This window comes from Heptranchias perlo, chromosome 14 (assembly GCF_035084215.1).
Source record: "Heptranchias perlo isolate sHepPer1 chromosome 14, sHepPer1.hap1, whole genome shotgun sequence".
NCBI lineage: Eukaryota > Metazoa > Chordata > Chondrichthyes > Hexanchiformes > Hexanchidae > Heptranchias > Heptranchias perlo.
Window position 1 is genome coordinate 68,187,079 of NC_090338.1, and position 19,408 is coordinate 68,206,486.

The 19,408-nt window shown below is 42.0% G+C and overlaps 1 protein-coding gene across 4 annotated transcripts in view; it reads right to left on the reverse strand.

Moving 5' to 3' along the window:
- The window catches only part of ebf1a (EBF transcription factor 1a), a 414,365-nt gene extending 395,718 nt beyond the window's left edge, over positions 1-18,647 (reverse strand). For all 4 annotated transcript variants that reach the window (XM_067996542.1, XM_067996543.1, XM_067996541.1 and 1 more), the window contains exons 1-5: positions 17,938-18,647; positions 17,072-17,228; positions 16,511-16,574; positions 15,749-15,804; positions 10,902-10,975 (exon numbers count right to left, since the gene is read on the reverse strand). In XM_067996542.1, coding sequence (XP_067852643.1) covers positions 10,902-10,975; positions 15,749-15,804; positions 16,511-16,574; positions 17,072-17,228; positions 17,938-18,071 — 485 coding nt within the window. In that variant the 5' untranslated portion in view covers positions 18,072-18,647. The remainder of the gene's footprint in view (positions 1-10,901; positions 10,976-15,748; positions 15,805-16,510; positions 16,575-17,071; positions 17,229-17,937) is intronic.
- Between the last annotated feature and the right edge of the window lie 761 nt (positions 18,648-19,408).

Genomic DNA, 19,408 nt, shown 5'->3' on the forward strand with positions numbered 1-19,408 from the left:
GTTCCTGGATTTCTCTTCTTCCTTTCTCCTGCTCTGTCTGTAACTTCCCCAAACGTAAGTTCCCCTCTAGGTGGATGATCACACTTATGTAAATCACTTCTACTTGGAAGGTGGGGAGGGGGGGGTCTAGGATAAGGGGACATAACCTTATAATCAGTACCAGGCCATTCAGGAGAGAAGTTAAGATGCATTTCTTCATGCATAGGGTGGTAGATGTGTGGAAATCTCCACCAAAAAAAGCAATAGATGCTAGCTCAATTGATAATTTTAAATCTGACATCAATAGATTTTTGCTAGTATTAAGGGATATGGAGCCAAGGCAGCTGGATGGAGTTAGGATACGGATGAGCCATGGTTTCATTGAATGGATGGAGTTAGGATACGGATGAGCCATGGTTTCATTGAATGGATGGAGTTAGGATACAGATGAGCCATGGTTTCATTGAATGGATGGAGTTAGGATACGGATGAGCCATGGTTTCATTGAATGGATGGAGTTAGGATACGGATGAGCCATGGTTTCATTGAATGGATGGAGTTAGGATACGGATGAGCCATGGTTTCATTGAATGGATGGAGTTAGGATACGGATGAGCCATGGTTTCATTGAATGGATGGAGTTAGGATACGGATGAGCCATGGTTTCATTGAATGGATGGAGTTAGGATACAGATGAGCCATGGTTTCATTGAATGGATGGAGTTAGGATACGGATGAGCCATGGTTTCATTGAATGGATGGAGTTAGGATACGGATGAGCCATGGTTTCATTGAATGGATGGAGTTAGGATACGGATGAGCCATGGTTTCATTGAATGGTGGAACAGGCTCAAGGGGCTGAATGGCCTATTCCTGTTCCTATGTTCCTGATGGGAATGTTGCCATTTTTGTTTCTGTCAATGACTCCAGTTAACAGTTTCTGATATTTATATTGTGTTGGGAAAAACATTTGCTTAGCAGAAAGTATTGGTAGATTTTGAAAGCTTTATCTAAAATAAAAGTTCTCCTCTCCCCTCTTCATTGAAATCCAGACTCATTGCACTATCTCCTAACTCATTCCCAAGATCTCAAACCTCATGGAACTCCCCGTGTCCTTCAGTCTTTCCTTCCTCTTACAACCTTTGAGTTTTTAAAATCCAAGCTTGGAGAGACAAAATCATTACTTTCTGATTCAGCTTGTCTTCTCTTTTGCTCTTCAACTTTGGGGGTATCCCCACTATGGGCCTTGACCCTTCACCTTTCTCTTCAATGTACTACATTTGATCATAGCCAGAAGGCCATGAAGTAATTTTCTTCAACTGTTTGGGGAAACTGTGAGGCTTTCACTTCTTAAGATATATATCATCAGGAGGGAAGTCTGACAGTATATACGAGTTAATAGCACAGCACGGTGAATATTTATCAGTGTTAGTCAGCAATGGTTCCCACTAACCTGATGTGAAGGGTCAAGTAGTGTTCATACTACACTGGAGGCAATACTTTATTAAAGTATAATGTCATGGCCCAGTAAGTACTGACAGCCTATCCCAGTCTCTGCTAAGTTAGCTGATCTCCGGCCCAACATTTAGAGAGTTACAAATTTGCTCAGCACCCTAGAACTGGTGGAGGTGGTGGTAAAAATTCCGCTGCTGATCACTATCCAGAGGCCCCTGAGGATACAAGCAAGGCCATTTACGACACCTCACCTGTAGGGGGAGAAAAAACCTGCTCCTGCTCACAGTTAAGGTTCTCACATGGAGGATGACCAGTTGGACATTGTATTGGAGGGCTGCTACACCTGAGATACCATACCCCAACAGGAGAGGAGGGCAGAAATTTGAAAATAAAGTCTTACGCCTTCAACCAGATTCAGTTCCATTAAGAGGAAGTATCAGTGCCCTGAAGTGTGGCATTTAACCACGTTTCTGGCCCAGGTTACACACAATTACGTGCTGCATTTCGTCTGACATGACTGCTGTCATTTTTGCCATGACATCATCTATAGAACGAGCAGGAAGTCGAGCTTCAGATAATGTTAGTAAACAGTTATATTTTAGGCATCATGGACAATGCCATGCAGATCGCACAAAAGCTCTGGTTCACCACACCCTTGTACTAGTGCTGTTAATGTGAGAGCTATGTGTGAGTGTTACCCTAATAATGCAATTCAAGGGCAAGCAGGCTATGTACTTAACCCTTTGAGTACTTAAAGGAGTGTTAATTGTCAAAATGCAGCCGCCTCCCAACTTCCTTCGTTCCACCATTGGCGGCTGTGCCTTCAACTGTCTAGGCCCTAAGCTTTGGAATTCCCTCCCTAAACCTCTTCGCCGCTCCACCTCTCTTTCTCCTCCTTTAAGACGCTCCTTAAAACCTACCTCTTTGACCAAGCTTTTGGTCACCTGTCCTAATGTCTTATGTGGCTCGGTGTCAAATTTTGTCTGATTACGCTCCTGTGAAGCGCCTTGGGATCTTTTACTGCATTGAAAGGGCTATATAAATGCAAGTTGTTGCTGCTGCTGTTTACCCTCTCTCTTCCCCCCCCCCCCTCCAGTTGTGATCTGGAACGCACTGCCTGAAAGGGTGGTGGAAGCAGATTCAATAACAACTTTCAAAAGGGAATTGGATAAATACTTAAAGGGGAAAATTTGCGGGGCTATGGGGAAAGGGCAGGGGAGTGGAACTAATTGGATAGCTCTTTCAAAGAGCCGGCATAGGCATGATGGGTCGAATGGTCTCCCTCTGTCCTGTATCATTCTATGAAGGTGTTACCCCATGTTGGGGCCTGATTCCACAGGCACCGCAGCCATCAGTACCTCATCCCAGTGGCCATTCTTCATGAGTGAGCAAAGACAGTTGTCAGCAAGCTATTCGGGCATGCACCGGGAGACATCACAACTGACCCTGACCCTGTCCTTGCCCAACAGATGAAACAGGGAGGAAGGAGGCTTGTGTGGAGCATAAACACCGGCATGGACCAGTTGGGCTGAATGGTCTGTTTCTGTACTGTAAATTCTATGTAATTCTATGTAAAATCCGCATATGGACATATTCGCCATGGGTCACTGGATAGCAGCAGGGACTCGATCTGATTTATTCCCCTCCCCAGCCCAGGGGGCACATTGAGGTGAGTTGCAGCTGAGATCAACTAATCCAGCTCAGGCTGGGTATCGAACGTGGGACATCTGTGACTTTTTTTTTCTATTTTTAAATAGAGACGGCATTCTTTGCCCGAGCCCCGCTTCTGGTCTGCATTGCAGAAATTTACAAGTGTTTTATCTGGCTTGTAAATCTGACAATCGTTTCGCTCTGATCGTCTTAAAGCTAATGTTTCCGATTCAGTCATTGAACCCGTTTAAAAACCAGCTGAAGAATCATAAGCCGAGTCAGTCTAGTCCGAACAGATAAAACAGACCTGAAATTGAAGAGCAACAAGAAGGCAATCTGTCCCTTTTAACTTGAAGCAAATATGATTTCTCAGTACAATAATATAGGGAATTGAAAAATCATTGTGTGTTCATTATGATCACTAAACGAACACTGGCCCAGGGTTGATGTGGTCTTGCTAACCTTACTTTGAGTGCTTGCCATACTCTCCATGATTTAACCTGATATATTATACATAATATTCATCTTTTAATATATCATACACTAGTACTGTGTAGTCATAGAATTTTTTTTAAAAGTTAAAAACAGTCCTTGTCTGAAACTATGGATGTTTTTGCTACCAAAAGACAAGCTGGTTTCACACCATATGGGTAATGGTAGCGCATAACAATTAGCTGAGGTGATTAATGGCGAACAGACTCTCATTTTATGCTTCTAACTGAGGGCACATTTGCACCCTAGTGCAAATTCAGCACATCCAAACTTCCACGGATAATAATGCAGAGTAAGAAAATGGGCCTGCGATGTGCAGACCAAGGAGAACCAGTATGTCTGCAGCCCATGCTCCGAACGGCATCGGATTTGCAATTTAAAGCAGCATTAGTGACACAATGGATGACAGCTCCCACATCAGCCGGGTCACGTCAAGTAATAAACAAACAGCGCCCCAATAAAACCTTGCTTCAATAGCCAACAATGAAACCTGTAATCTCCCTCATCAGCTGGTTGACCTTTCACAAGATGCCTTTTTTCCCCCCCCTCTCTTTCGCCCTCCACACACTGAAATATATTATCAGTGTGGTTTTCTGTTCCCTCTAATCTGGACCATACGGTGGTGGGAATTTTGGGCACCTACCCTAATCTGACCTGACCCTCACCTACGGAGCACTACAAATCCACAACACACAACACACTAACATATAAACAAGAGAGACAATTGTCAATATGAGCTCAGCTATTCATCATGGAAACCAAATTATCGTTACAGAGCAAGGTTCCCACAACAAAAAAAGCTGATGAGATGTGTGTGCCACCCGTGGAAATGTCAGCGCCCTTGCCCGATGGCTCAACCGATTAAGTCAATGAGTCGCTGAGCTGTACAGTCCGGGAAGGGACCACGTTCGATCACTAGCCTGTGCTGAGTTAGCTAATCCCAGCCAGGGCATTACGATTGGCCTCAGTGTCCCTGCATTAGAGAAGGGGAAAATGTGCCAGAGATCCCATCCCAATCGCCCTCCAGCAACCTCTGCTGGAGACTGCACAGGTGAGTTGACAATGGGCGAAGAGAGGGTCAGGCTCGGCTTTGATGACCCCACCCTTCCCTCCCTCGGAATCAAATAGCCTGTCGACACTCGCTGCCGAGCCTGAAGAATACCCACTTGAGACAAGTACCAGAGGGCTGGCACCCATAGAACCACACTCCAACAGGAGTCAACACCTTCAGATAAACAGAAGAAAATGATCAACAAAGAAATGTCAGTGCTGGTTGGTTTTCCAGGACTTATAAAAACTGACATAGGCACTATTTCTGCTCTATTGTAGCACCTTAACATAGCACCAAAATTCAGCACTGCTGCATCATTTCGCACTTTAACAACCAACTGCACAAAAGAACCAGACTGGGGCAATGTCCCACAAGAATTCCGTTTCTGAAAATGTACACTTGGTTCTCACAGAGTTTATATTTCAAACTCGAGGACATAACACCCACAAAGGATAGCCCCTATTAGCAGACACAGACATAGGCACAAACACAGACGTGAACAAAACACCATGTTCGCTGCATGAACCAGCCCTCGGACAACCATTGCTATTAATCCTTTTGGGTTTCACAAATAGTTTTCAAAAATTAAAACTTTAAGATATACTTTTTAAGATATAACTGTACTATGTTTAATTAAAAATCCCTGATTATTATAAGTAGATGCTTTTTAATAAACTTAACCTAAAGTGTAAATTCTCGCATCATAAAATATAGAAGTTTGAAATTCAGCCAGCACCTTGTGACAAATAGAAGCGGCGTTTGGTCTAGATTAAGTGGAATGCTTTGTAATGAACTTGAATAGATTCACAGTGACCAGACAGTTACCAGCCCTGCCCTGAACATGTTGTTTGCAGTACACTGTCTTATCACAGGAACTACTCCTTCAGCTGAGCCTTGTCTCTGCACCAGAGCAGTGGCAAAGCTATGAATGACTTTGGTCCCACTTTGAGAGAAATATCATGCACAGCATTGCCCTTTTAAGATAAAATCATTTCTGTCTTTAAATCAATTTTTACTTCTTACAATCCATTATTTTTAATTCCATCTCTTCCATAAAAACTTTTTTCTTCGGTAATATTGAGCTGACTTTCTTGGGTTGAAAAGGATGCTCATATCTTCAGAGAATCTAGTTTCTTGAGAAGCAGAAGGGCACTTGTTTGTCGGACAATTGTAAATCTAAATTATAAAAGCAGCAACACAAAGGTCTTGTGTTCACTTTTTGTTTCTTTGTTCATTATGTTCCCCGGTTTACTCCCCTCCTCTCCTGTAGGCTGATACTGATGTTTGATTCTCCATGGGCATTCAATTCTTCCCATGTGAGTTCAGGCAGTAGCCACTTTTGGTGCTTTTTAATTTGGATTCCAGGAGTTCGGCATCCATGTGCCAGCTCCCAGTGTTCTGGCTAAACCTGCTTCCTTATCCCACTGCCAGATTCGTACACCCACTACTTTTTGTGAATTTATGGGAGCCGATCTCTTGGCATCTGTATTACAACAATCATAGAATTGTACAGCACAGGAGGCGGCCATTTGGCCCATCATGCCTGTGCCGGCTCTTTGAAAGAGCTGCCCAATTAGTCCCACTCCCTCGTTCTTTCCCCATAGCCCTGCATATTTTTTCTTTTCAAGCATATATCCAATTACCTTTTGAAAGTTACTATTGACTCTGCTTCTATTACCCTTTCAGGCAGTGCATTCCAACCAATATAAAAGCAACTAATGAGTATCAGCAGGCTACGGAACCACTGGGACCATCAGCTGAATACAGTCTGTCCTCACCCAAAGTACACACATGTCCACCTGCACACACCCAACACCCATACACATACATAAGGAGTCTTACAACACTAGGTTATAGTCCAACAGCTTTATTTGAAATCACAAGCTTTCCTCCTTCGTCAGGTGACATCATACACATATGCCCAACACCCACACACCCAATACCCACACAGATACACCCAACATCTAACACACACGCACGCAACCACCCAGGTGGACGCTCAAGGCACAAATACACCCCATATCCATCCATGTGTACATGTACTTTCCATCGGGGGTCAGTGGATAACAATCAGGAGTAGGCACCCCAGTCAATTTATTTTTTAACCCCCCTTAGTCCAGGGTCTTTCAGGCCAACAGAAGCACAACCGCCAGCTGCCCTAGCTAGGACCAGCTAACTCAGCACACATCAGGAATCAAACTTAACGATCTCTGTGGCTCAGCACCATGGCAGGCAGTGCATTTGTCCACCAATTTTTGGACTTTTTTCCAATTAATTTTTTTTTACAACTAATTCTCAATTAGAACAAGAAGATTCATACAAAAGAAGGGGGACCACATTACCATTGTAAATACTCTGAAGCCTAGAAATTACTGTTTGTGATATGACATTCCACTGCCTGCTATTTTAACAGAGGCAATGACCCATTTATTTTAAATGGGTTAACTCCACTGTTAAAATACTGGACAGAGAATGTCATGAAATCCCTCCATGGCCTCATTTCACTCTACCTCTGTGACGACCTCTTCCACCTATATGTTTCAGCCTGTTCCCCTCGATCCTCCATGCCAGTGTCTTATGGAACCCCCTTCCTTCCCGCTTCATTGTCGATGCAAGAACCTTCACCGTTGCGGCCCTACTGTCTGGAGCTCCCTCCCTAAACCCCTCTGTCCTGCTACTTCTCTCCCCACCTTTAAAAGCCTCCTCAAAAACTTTTTCAGTATTCTCTCCTAAGTCTCCTAATAATGCTTGACATCCATTTCGACTCAATGAAGCACCTTGGGATGTTTTCCATTTTACAGCTGATCCAGCCTGACACTTCAACGCAGTACTGAGGGAGTGCCGCATTGTCAGAGAGCGGACTATTCAGGTGGACGCAAAGGATCCCATTGCATTACTTGAAGAAGAGCAGCGAGTTCTCCCGGTGTCTTGCCTAACACTCCTCCCTCAACCAACACCTCCAAATAAAGACTAACTGGTCATTCATCTCATTAGTGTTTGTAGAGCTTTACTGTGCACAAATTGACTCCCCATCTGTCTACATAACAACAGTTACTTCACTTCAGATGTAATTTATTGATAGTAAAGCACTGTGGGATGTCCTGAGCATATGATTACACATTTTATTTATATTATATATATATATACTTTTTTTTATATATATATATATATATATATATATATATACACACACACACACACAATTTCTTTCTTTCTATAGAATTGTAATTTGTTGCTGCTAGAATCACAGTTAGTAATTTCTTAATGGGGTTTATAGGTAAGTTCCATTAAATGAGCTAATAAGTGTTTAGCTCACTTAATGGAACAACTTACCTATTAACCAGGCGGGCACATCTATATGCTATTAGTTACATTGTTGCAAATTAACAAAAATTAAGGGAAGAGAAGAACTTTTAAAAATGACCGACAAAAGCTTAATTTCCAGCTAATTTCTGGAGTCGGAACAAACTGGGATAGCACCACTTTATAGTGAGGCCTGGATGCTTGCTTGAGCAATTGCATCTTATGCCAGTCACCGGCAATGGTGCTGGGTCCTTCTCTAGTGTTGCTAAGTGAACAGTGTACTGAGCTCCTACTTTAGACAGTAACAGTATTGAGGCTCCTTTTAACATCTATTAGTGACTGTTCCTGAAATCAGAACTGTCTGATATTCAAAATGGCCTTATTATTAATATTGTTCCCCCAACTTTCCTCTATATCTTATCTAATTATAGATACAGTGAAACTCAGACAAATGGACGTACAGGACCATTGCAGTAATGGGTTCTTTCAGAACTCACTAAAAGGAACTTAGAGACAAGCAAAGCACACCAGTGAAAGGGAATAAAATGGTTCCCAGAAGCAGTAAGTGTGTTGTCTCCCTGTTTATGCGCTTGCTAATCTAACGCTGAGTCTATAATGCAACAATATGCAACTAAATGTTACAAGTTAAGAGACATTTCCTGTTTGGTTACCAGAAAGCAATGTTACAGGTCCACTCTAATATTTATTATTCATAAGGACCCATTAGTGACTGTAACAAATGGGTCAGATGGGTTACTCTGTGCCTGTCAAATATAATGATTTAAATTACTATTTTACTACTTGTGTTATGGAAGCAGGTAACTATAAAGCAATTGTTAGGCATAAAGTCCAATTTGCACATACACACTATAGCACTTAAACCTAGTGTCCAAATGAAATGATTTTGCTGAATGTTAAGAGGCTTGAGATTTTCACCCCTCCTCTCCTGAAGGTGCAGGCCCGAGGTTGGGCTCCATGGTTGTTGGCAGCCTTCCGGTACCTCACCCAAGTGGTCACTCTCCACTCGTGAGCCAGAGCTATTTGGCCATAGATGGCACGCTGCAGCTAAGCCCGACCCAGTCTTCAACCGACGCCTACACACTTTCCAACAAGGAGGATTGTTTAATAGCAATCACAAATGAGAGCCTTGTCTAGTTTTCCTGCTCTCTAACCCAGGAGCACTGAGGCCAACTGTAGCAGCCCCAACTGTTACCCAGCTGGGTTCAGCTAACTGTGCCCATACGAGGGATTGAAACAGAGATATTTCCTGAAATGTATGGCTGAGTACTGCACTACATGGTACCTTAACCCACTGAGATATTGGGGGGGGGGGGGGCTTTTCCAAATTAAATAAAGCCTACATAACAACAGTCACTGCACTTCAAAAATAAATTCACTGTGGGAATAACTTCAAGATGTTTTCACGCACCATATAAATGCAAGCATTTTTCTTCTTTAAATGACATACTTTGGAACTTGGAACAAGGACAATTTCTAGGACAGGCTCCTTGCTGTGTTGTGACTAAATCAAGATCATTTTTAGTTAGTGCCGCCAGCTGCTTTCAGTGTGTATAGTCAAATCTCGCCTGTACATACTCTGAATGGCTCTTCCTACTAAAGGAATGGGGGGGGGGGGTTGGGGGGAGGCGGGGGTCATGTTACTGAGATTCTGAGTTGCTTTCCCGATGTTACTCCCTCACAACAGACTGCTGTGGTTTTCCGACACTTACGTCTGTGCTGGAACGATATATGGGAATTTTTTGACGGCACTGTCCACTTCCTGTGACTGCTAAAATAATTACAGCTGTGCAGTTGTTATTACGCAGCTGAAAATTTAGTACGAATGATGCTATGGGACCAGCTTGAAATAAATCACTTTCTCTTGCAGCAAAGTTTTTCTTAACAGGGTTTGGACACCACAGGCTTTAATGCAGTCCAGCTGGGAGCTTGGGAAACATTTATTATAATGGGAGGTTTTTTAATCCCTGAATTTGTTATAATGAGATAAATGTCATTAGTCAGTTGGAATAATTTGTCAAGTCTCGCAAATCTTCCAAGCTAAACAGTGAAATCAAGACCAGAAGGTCTCAAGTCCAACTCCTGGTCTGTTCTGAGTTAGCTAGGGCAGCAGTAGAGATTGGCTTCAGTGCCCCTGGGGTTAAGGAGGGAAAATAGCAACCAGGTTTCCTAGTCCTGATCAATGTCCAGTGACTCCTGCTCGAAAGTGTATGTGCGAGGACATCAGATGAGCTTAGAATTAGACTCAGCTCAGTGTGTGTGTAAACATATAAATATATAGATAGATTTTTCCCCCCACGATCAAATGGCCCACTGACACTCACTGTCTAGGCTCACACATGAAAGATGCCCACTTGGTTAAGGTACAGAAGAGCTCGCAGAGCCTATGACACTGCATCACAGCCACAAGTTAAAGCAAGGGAATGGGGGGAGAAAGTGAAATAGCTAGAGATTCCTATTTTTTGGGAAAAAATATTTGAATCAAACAACAATGTTTGTCACATCTAATCTCCCATGTACAATAAAGCCTAAATTGATGTGACATTCTGGGCACAAGCTGTCTGTGAAATTAATGCAATTCAAAAATTGGTCATTTAAAAAAAGTAGACCTCAAGTACTTTTGAAGCTCATTTCAAACGCTGCAATTGCACATTCGGAAGTCACTGCTATAACAAACTGCTTTGGCCCGATCATGAGTTGCCCAGAGTTGCTGACTTTTCAAGCTTAATGAACACAACAGAAAAAATTGTGGCTAAGACTGTAACTAAGTTTGGGGGGGGGGGGGTGGCGGGTGATGATAAAGAGAATGTAGCTCACTATATTATTTTTATATGGACACAGTAAGCAGGCACAGTTTAAGAGATTGGTCAAAATTGAACTGAGCCGGTCCTTTACAAATTAATACGTATCTGAGAGGCCACGTAGCCTTTACAACAGCTCTGAGTTCTCTTACCTACACATGATCTCATGCGTGAGAAGGACTCGGCACATTTCAGGATTCTTGTCCTGTCCCTCGTACACTATAGCCTGAAACAGAAAGAGAATGTTTTAACTCTACAAGTGCTGACTCGCCTCTCCTATCATTTTTTTTTATTATTCAATCTCAGGATGTGGGCATCACTTTCAAGGCTGGAATTTATTTGCCCATCACCAATTGCCCTGGCAGTTTGATATAACTGAGTGGCCTGCTAGGCCATTTCAGAGGGCAGTTAAGAGTCAACCTCATAGGTGTGGGACAGAAGTCACATATAGGCCAGACTGGGTAAGGACGGCAGGTCTCCTTCCCTAAAGGACGTTAATGGACCAGCTGAGTTTTTATGACAACCCAACAGATTTTTTAAAACAGAATTCAAATTCTCAAACTGCCATGGCAGGATTTAAACTCACATTCTCTGGATTACTCAGGCCTATGTTCAGTAACATAACCACTGCACTACCATACGCTGTCAAGGAATAACACCACCATGATGTTCAAGTTCCACAGTGGTCCTTTCAAAGCAACAGCCGTCAATACTAAGATGCAGATTTTCTGAATCAAACCATTGACCGTCAGAGAAAATGTTACAGTATTTTGCATGACTGGCACAAATTTATTGAAGCAAAATAAATAGGATTGCTAGAAAATATACCACTGACAATGTTTAATACCTAAATGTCAACCACCAAAAAAGTACAAAACAGAACGAAATTAATTACTTTGGTAGTCTGCATTTTCCTTTCATCGTGTTCATTCCCTTTGGGATGTTTTTGCATGTTAAAGGTCTGTATTAATGTAACTTCTGGTAGTTGACTCAGTGTTTATCAATAATCTCAGTTCATACCTACAAGACTGCTTTTCTGAATTTCAATCAAAATTATGAAAGTGTGATCGTAATTTAAAAAAGCATCATGAGACATTCACCTCCACAACTTCCCTACACCTCGACCTGATCCTCACATATTACCATTCACCTCGTCAGTATTAATGTTGCAACTCATTTTTCTTAAAAGTTTGGACAAGTATTTTTTTTTTTGCTTATGACTCCAGATATACTTCTGGAGAAAAAGGAGTTGTGTTTTATTAGTTCGAACTGAGAAGTTCTCACCAACATTTCTTGGGAGAAAAAAATAAGAATCGAGCCCAGTTCTGGCCCTGGAGACGGTGCTGCACAGTGTACATTCACATCTGTGTCGGCCCTTTCCACCGACATCTCAGTACTTCTGATATGGGGATTTTACAGAGCAAGGTAGGTGGTATTTATTTGGTAAACGTCGACAGCAATTTTTGTAGGCTCTTTGGAGCAGGTACGATTATGATAGTTCCAAAAACTTGGCCAATAATACTGCGTCTTTAAGGTGGGTATTCTCTCATGTGTCTTGGATGTCAATCAAAACCCACTGACCACCACACAAGAGTGTGCAACAACAATTCAATGTCAAAAAAAACACAAAACTTCACTACCATTGAATATATGGTTGTTCCAGCATAAACAAGTCAAAGTATTGCAAAAAGTGAAGAATGTTAAAACAGTGGGGTGCAGGCCTCTATTAATACAAGCAGGGAGAGGGGCAGCTACAAAGGTGCAATATAGAGAAAATTCTCTGAGTAAAAGGAAACAGTACAAATATCTTCCACAAACCGTTATGTCATGTTAACCACTATTATGAATAATACAGACACAATAGGTGAACTCAGTGTAAACTCTGCATAATTACTGTATAATTCCTGGTCTTTACACTTACAATTACCCTGTGACGCACTATATGCACCCTCGTATATTTTCGATATTACTTACATCACTATAAATAATGGACCAGAATGGAAATCCAATATAGAATGCTCATTACACGGCTCGCTAATTTCATGTTAATTTCCACATTTGCAAAAATTTCCCTTGACAAAGTATGCTGTGACATGTCTCACGGTTGCCCACATAGAACAGAGCGACGTATGTGTGCGTTTTAAATTTTGTTTTCCCATTGCAGGGCTGGAGACAATTTAATGTAATATTGCAATAAAACAAAAAAATGCACAATCGAGAAGGGGAATGGGAATGTCTTTGGGAAATCTAGTCATCGCAGTGGGCGGGGGGGGGGGGGGGGAAATGTGTTAGGTAGGCTGTGGGCCGAAGACAAAGCTTAGCTGAGGAGGAATGGGGCGGCAGATTTGGAGAGATACTCGCGGACAGATGGTGAGCTGCGTTCAGTGTGCCACCCCCAACTGCTCCCATGTGTTTATTGTTGTTTCCGCTAGCTCTGTTTTCGTGTGAAAGCTTAACCTCGTTCCCTTGTAGTCATACAAGAGAAACCAAACAACAGAGGCTGAAGAAAAATCAGAAAAATAGAGAACTAACCAGAATCCCTCGTGTGTGTGTTTTATATATATATATAATGAATAAATTGTAAAAGCAATATATTAATAAATGATTGAACAAAAAAATGTATTAAATCTAGCGGTGGGAATAAAAACCCTTGAAAGCAATGTGTTTGATCGGAGTGCTATCTGGGATTTTTTTAAACTTCATTCATTTTTAATGCATACAGATAATTATTCTTCTATTACACATACCGTCGGAGCATGCGATCGGGCATTTAGAATAATATTCGGTCTGACTAGATTTATGTAGGTTGTAACGTACAAACCCCTGAGATGTTTTAAAATTGGTACTGTGTGTGTGTGTGTGTGTGTGAGAGAGAGAGTTTGAAACAGAACTAAAATTTAAAAATTAGCATTATATATATATAAATATCTGGGGCGCATCAGAAGTTTGATGGGTTCAGATAATAGGAGTCTCAGAGGTCAAACACAGCCGCAGGACGGAATGTTGACTTCAACCTTCTTTAAATAAAAAAAAGACTCTCACTGAAATCACACTGCTTTTTATCGGAACATTTCCCGTTTCTTTCCGTGTGGAGAAATCACAGTCTGTAACAGCAAGGTCAGGGGTGTCCTCCAAACAATATATATTACAAACCGCAGGGTCCCTCGTTTTTTTCTGGGGGGGTGGGGTTGTTTGGTTTTAAAATAAATTGTCTGTGTATGGTCTAGAAGTAAAATAATTGCAAGAAAACACAGGCTATTTTGAGAACCGTGAGTCCAGATCATAAAAAAGTTAACTCCTGTTAATCTGACGTGCACGCAAGGTCCATAGATATATATTTGTATATACACACACATATAAATTCACGCTGAAAAGATATATAGTTGCGTTTAACTGCTGTTGGCATTGTGATTAATGGCGTATTGATTATTTTAACAAAGGTTTTATATTTTTTTTAAAGTTCTGCATTGTTAAAAATGCGGGTTTGTTTGAATGTGGATCAATACTTTTGGCTGGAATTGGGAAATTCTCTTTCTCTGACTCAAAAGGCTCTGATGCGTCTCTCTCTGGCCTGGGCTGGCAGACCTCAATAGCAGGAAACAGTGTTCAGAAAGAATATCAAAAGAACTGCGGGGATATTTTCATAACAAGAGTTGCCTGTTGATGTTATGGTTTGTTTTGGGCAGGAAGCGAGGTACATTAAGAACCAAACGTGGCGGGGAAGCGAGGATGAACATTTCACAAAAAAAAATGTTTAGAAATTCAAAAATAAATCTTTTTTTTCCCTTTCTCTTGGTAAAATGATGTCCGTTTGCAGCCGCCTTGAAATTGACCAAAGACTTCATGAGAGCGGGGAGGGGGAAAATATAGAATTGTACATGTGGAAACACAAAATAGGCCCCAGTGCCAGAGGTGGGCTTCTGTTGTACTCTCAGTGTGTAGGGCACACTTCGCAGACCTTTACCTTAAACCGAGAGAACGTACAAGACCATGATTGTTTTATTATTAATAAATATATAAACACTGAAATTAAATTAAAATTAACTCTAACGGAATATTTGCCGTTTAATTAGCGGACCAAATGCTGCTTGTTGGCTAATGTGAATCTGAACTTAAGTGAGTGAAAATATATATGTAGTTGCTGCTCAGTTAAAGTTGAATGGAATCGTGATGTATGACAAACCGTAGTATTTAGTCCTGTAGGCAGGTTGTTTGCGATGACGAGAGAGCCAGCTAACCTGGCAAAACTGAAAACTGTCACGTAATTAATATGACCAGAGCTTTGTGTTTAAATGGAAAACTTATACAGTGTATTGGGAGAGTCGCCCGCTTCACGCACCCCTTTAAAACACATTGCACATTAATAACAGTGAAAATCAGGAAATCAATCTCACTAGGTACTAAAAAAAAAATTCCTTCACTCAAACACGTCTGAAATATTTATATATCAAACCTTCTCAATTTCGGGATCTACACTGAAGAGAAATTATAGCAACTCCCGCCACAGACAAACTAAAAATTGTTACAACGCCTTTTTCGCGCTCTCTTCATTTTGTTTCGATAGTTAGCTCTTTCTCTCTTAAATTTCCAACACAGTGCAGACCCCCCCCACCACTCCCCCTCCCGCCCCAGTATACGTGTTGGGGGTTGTTTCTTCATTTTTTTTTGCGTCAGAAAGATCAAACAGCTTTCAGTGTCTAACTTCCTCAAAACGCCTTTAATCATTCCCCCCCCAAAGCGCATCAATTTCTGCCGTTTGCACTCTACAGTTTCATTGCCTTGACTGTTTCAGGACAATTCTATCTGTAACTTAATTAGTATTAAAAACTCTGCATTCTTTATACTAGAGCGACTACAACCCCGAAATCTCCAGGACCTGTAGCTTAATCCGCCCCCTCCGGGCACGATTACAATCTGCTCGTGTTTCTTTTTCTTTGCACAGTTCTGAAAGATTTTTGAAAAATTAATTCCCTACAATTATGTATTAAAGATCCCTTACCTGTTTCGTCATAGAGTCGATGAGCCGAACGTACAAGTCCTGCTCCGTCCTTATCCCTGAACATAAAAACACAGTGAACACTGTCAGTTTCAAACTGAAGGCGTTATTAGTGATATTTAAAAGTCTGCTAGCAACACTTATTTTATTTTGTCCCCCCCCCCTAAATCAGGGGTGCGAACGCTAGATGCAAAAAGCATCAGCAGAAAAACATAGAAATTAATCCGGATGGAACTATGTTGGATTTGGAAACAGAAGCTAGCGGCGCTTGATAAGGAGGTTGGGGGGAAAATGTTTATTTAAAGGCGGGCAAACGGGGGTGATTTGGGATAAACAGTGTAAATATCTTACTGATGCATACTGGGCTTGAGGCAGGCAGCAAACCTCTAACGCAAATTAAATAATTAAAACTCCAGCTCCTTTGGAAATGCAAAAAAAAACTAAGTCTGGCGACAGATGTGCGGGACAGGGGATAGATAGAGCCCGAGTTTTATGTATAGAGGCTGAGTGTGTGTGTGTGTGTGTGTGAGAGAGAGAGGTTAGTGAGGATAAAGTGTGGGTTTAAACAGCGTGAACTTCACAGACGGTAAGAAATGACATTTTCAACAAATAGGACAATATATTTAAAAGAAACAGAACAGGAAAATGCGAGCTGCTCGGAAGCGGAGTTCAACGATCGCTGCTCCCCGCATAGCAGGGACCCGCAACCCTTTCCCGAGAGCTCGAAGTTAGCACAACTGTCAAAGGCGATAACAGGCCACTTACCATTGCTGTAGAGCAGCTGTAATCTGTAATGAATCCCGTTATTGGTCTTTTCGCCACTTATTTCCTGAAACAATTTTTAAAAAGGATGCGTCTTTTAAAAACCTTGCCAAAGAAAGTGAAACACCAGTTAAGATTCCTTTTTTTAAAAAAAAGTTGCCGAGTTTTAACACGCGAGATTCGAGTCTGTGAACGATCTGTGTGGCCAATATCCCGCTCCCCCAAAGCCTGGTTGATTTTGCTTTTTATTTAAATATGAAAACTTTGGGGGAAAAAATGACATTTTTTTTTCTATTTGAATCTGACGAGCGGGAACAGATCTAAACACGCCGATTTAATTCGAGCTGTATAGTTACTGCTTTCATTATAGAAAATGTCCCCAATACATTAAAAAGTCACCGTTTTGTATAAATCATATCATTAATCTGATGTTGGTAGCGATAAGTAATATCCAGTAGATCAGACACTGTTGGAGGAGCTCCTTTCGGCACTCCGCTGGCCCTCCCAATAAACTTGTCCCGTTGTTTCTTCAAACTTTTCTTTCTGAAACAAAATCAAACTTACTTTATCTTTCTCCACGAAGCCCACGAAGGCTGTCCGCTCTATCTCCACGGGTTGACCCTGGCGATCGTAGAGAGCCAGCACGAAGTGAAAGAAGTTGGATTTGCGCAGGTTGGAGGGCGGTTGTTTCTCGAAATGAGCCCGGGCCAGGCCGACCCCACTGCGGGCAGACAAGAGCAGGACGCGTCGGTGAACAACAAACCACCACCAAATGTCAAAACAGCTTCAAAAATTGCCTTTTTCCAAGTCTATGTATAAAACTTACATTAAAAAAACTGCTCATTCACTTTGGATTTTGAATAAATTGAATGTCCAAAATAATGTAATACTTTATAATATTCTTAATTGATTCGCAATGTAGTGTCAACAGCAATGAGTTGTTTAACGGGCCGTTTTAGCGACCCAGTGAACTTCTGGGACGTTTGGAATAACATCGCTTTCATTGCAAATTGCATTATTCTGAGTTTAGTGGGTTAAAATAGTTAAAAAGCCTCGCTTTTTAAAAAGTTAGTGTCACATTATACACGCTAAACCAGGCAGCATAACGGAAATGGGTTAATATAACCAAAAAAAAAAATCACCGTTCATACTGACCGTCAGAATATCTCAAACTGTATCATTTCACCCAAAATGCAAAAAGACCAAAAAAGCGAAAGACGGGGAATGATTAGAAGGGAGACGTGGAACGGGATGTTTTAAAGATGTCAGGTAAGATATACCATCTGCCTTGGTTTGACTTGCAAATCGATTTTCGCCAGATCTGCGATATAATATATATATATACACACACAAACATGTGTGTGTATATATATATAAAATATAATATAATGTGAGTGCGTGTTTAAAATTAACATGAATTCATTGCCTACCTTTGAGCGGCTGTGTTTGCATCCATTATCCCGGCTCCCTGCATCCAGGACCGGACAGCGTTGATCCCGCTTCCGATCGGTTCTTCCTTCATGCTGCCCCCGCTTCTTTGTATATTTTCCTGAATCCCAAACATGGAAACAAGCTTTTTTCCCCCCTCTCTCCTTTCTGTCGTCAAAAACCACCAGAACCGTTTAAAATGTTGAAACGCAGTTTTCACTCAAGTCAAGTATCCTCCAAAAAAAAAAGTGCAAAAATATATATAGATATAGATATAGTGATAATATCTAATTGTGATCCGTCTGCCACAGTTTGTGTGTTGGGGGGGGGGGAAAGAGAGAGAGAAAAAGGGGAGAAAGGGGCGAGAGACACACGCACTGGAGGTTCGTGATCCGTATAAGTAAAATATTCCCAAAAAGAAGGGGGTCAAGGGGGGCGGGGGGAGGAGGAGGAGGAGAGGAGGAGGGGGGGGGGAGAAGCAGGTGAGGTTTGAGACACACACAAGATCAAGTCGAGCTACCGGGCTTTGCAACACCAAGTGTCATCGTCCAATTAGAAACACTAAGTTTATTTTCTCTCTCTCTCTCTCTCTGTGTGTGTGCATTCACAAACGATCGTGTCTGCCAGTCCCGGCGAATGAATGAGAAATGCTGGGCTGCGAGGTTTTCCCTTGTGAATGATGCCGGGTTTTTTTTTGGAAGAAGGGGGGGGGTGGGTGGTGGTGGTTGGTGTGGGTGGGAGTGATGCTTGTTCTCTGATCTCTCGGGGTGGGGAGACAGGAGGGCGGGCGGATGGGGAGAGGGTGGGAGTCAGTGATGGGAGCGGATTGCCCCTGGAGGAATTCACGTTCACCCCTCTCTCTCTCTCTCTCTCCCTCTCTCTTGCAGTCACGCTCTCTGAGCTTCCCCACCAAACCCCATCTCCTCCCCGAGGATAACAAAATCATGCAGCCCCCAGAATGGGTCGTAGCTGGTATGGGGAGTAGGGAGGGGGGGGGGAAAGAGAGGTTGAACGGTGGCGACCAAATATGGTAAAACCCGCCTTCCCCCTAAGCCAATGGCTGCGCTGTCTCTGTCTGATTGACAAGAAAACCTGACAATAGAGTAAAGCATGGTTTTGTTCTTGTTTTCATATTTGACATAACAAAGCGGTAAAGGTACAATGAATTCACTGTTTAAAAATACAACCTGGAATATTTTTTTTAAATTTAATATATTTATGAAAGATTTATCTTTGAGCCATACATTCTGTAACTGTCCTGCGTGGATAATTTCTGGGGGAAGGGGGGGGGGGGGGTGGGATGACAACCCGCGAGGTCACTTGGGTCCATTTGACTGTAGTGATATCACAGAAAGCAAGACCTCCTCTCTCCAAACAGTTCCACAACTTAATCTGGAGTTGCATCTCCTAATCTGCAAACGCCTTTAAGGTTCGTCACGCTGGGGTTTAGGAGAGTCACTGCTCCTGTGTTTT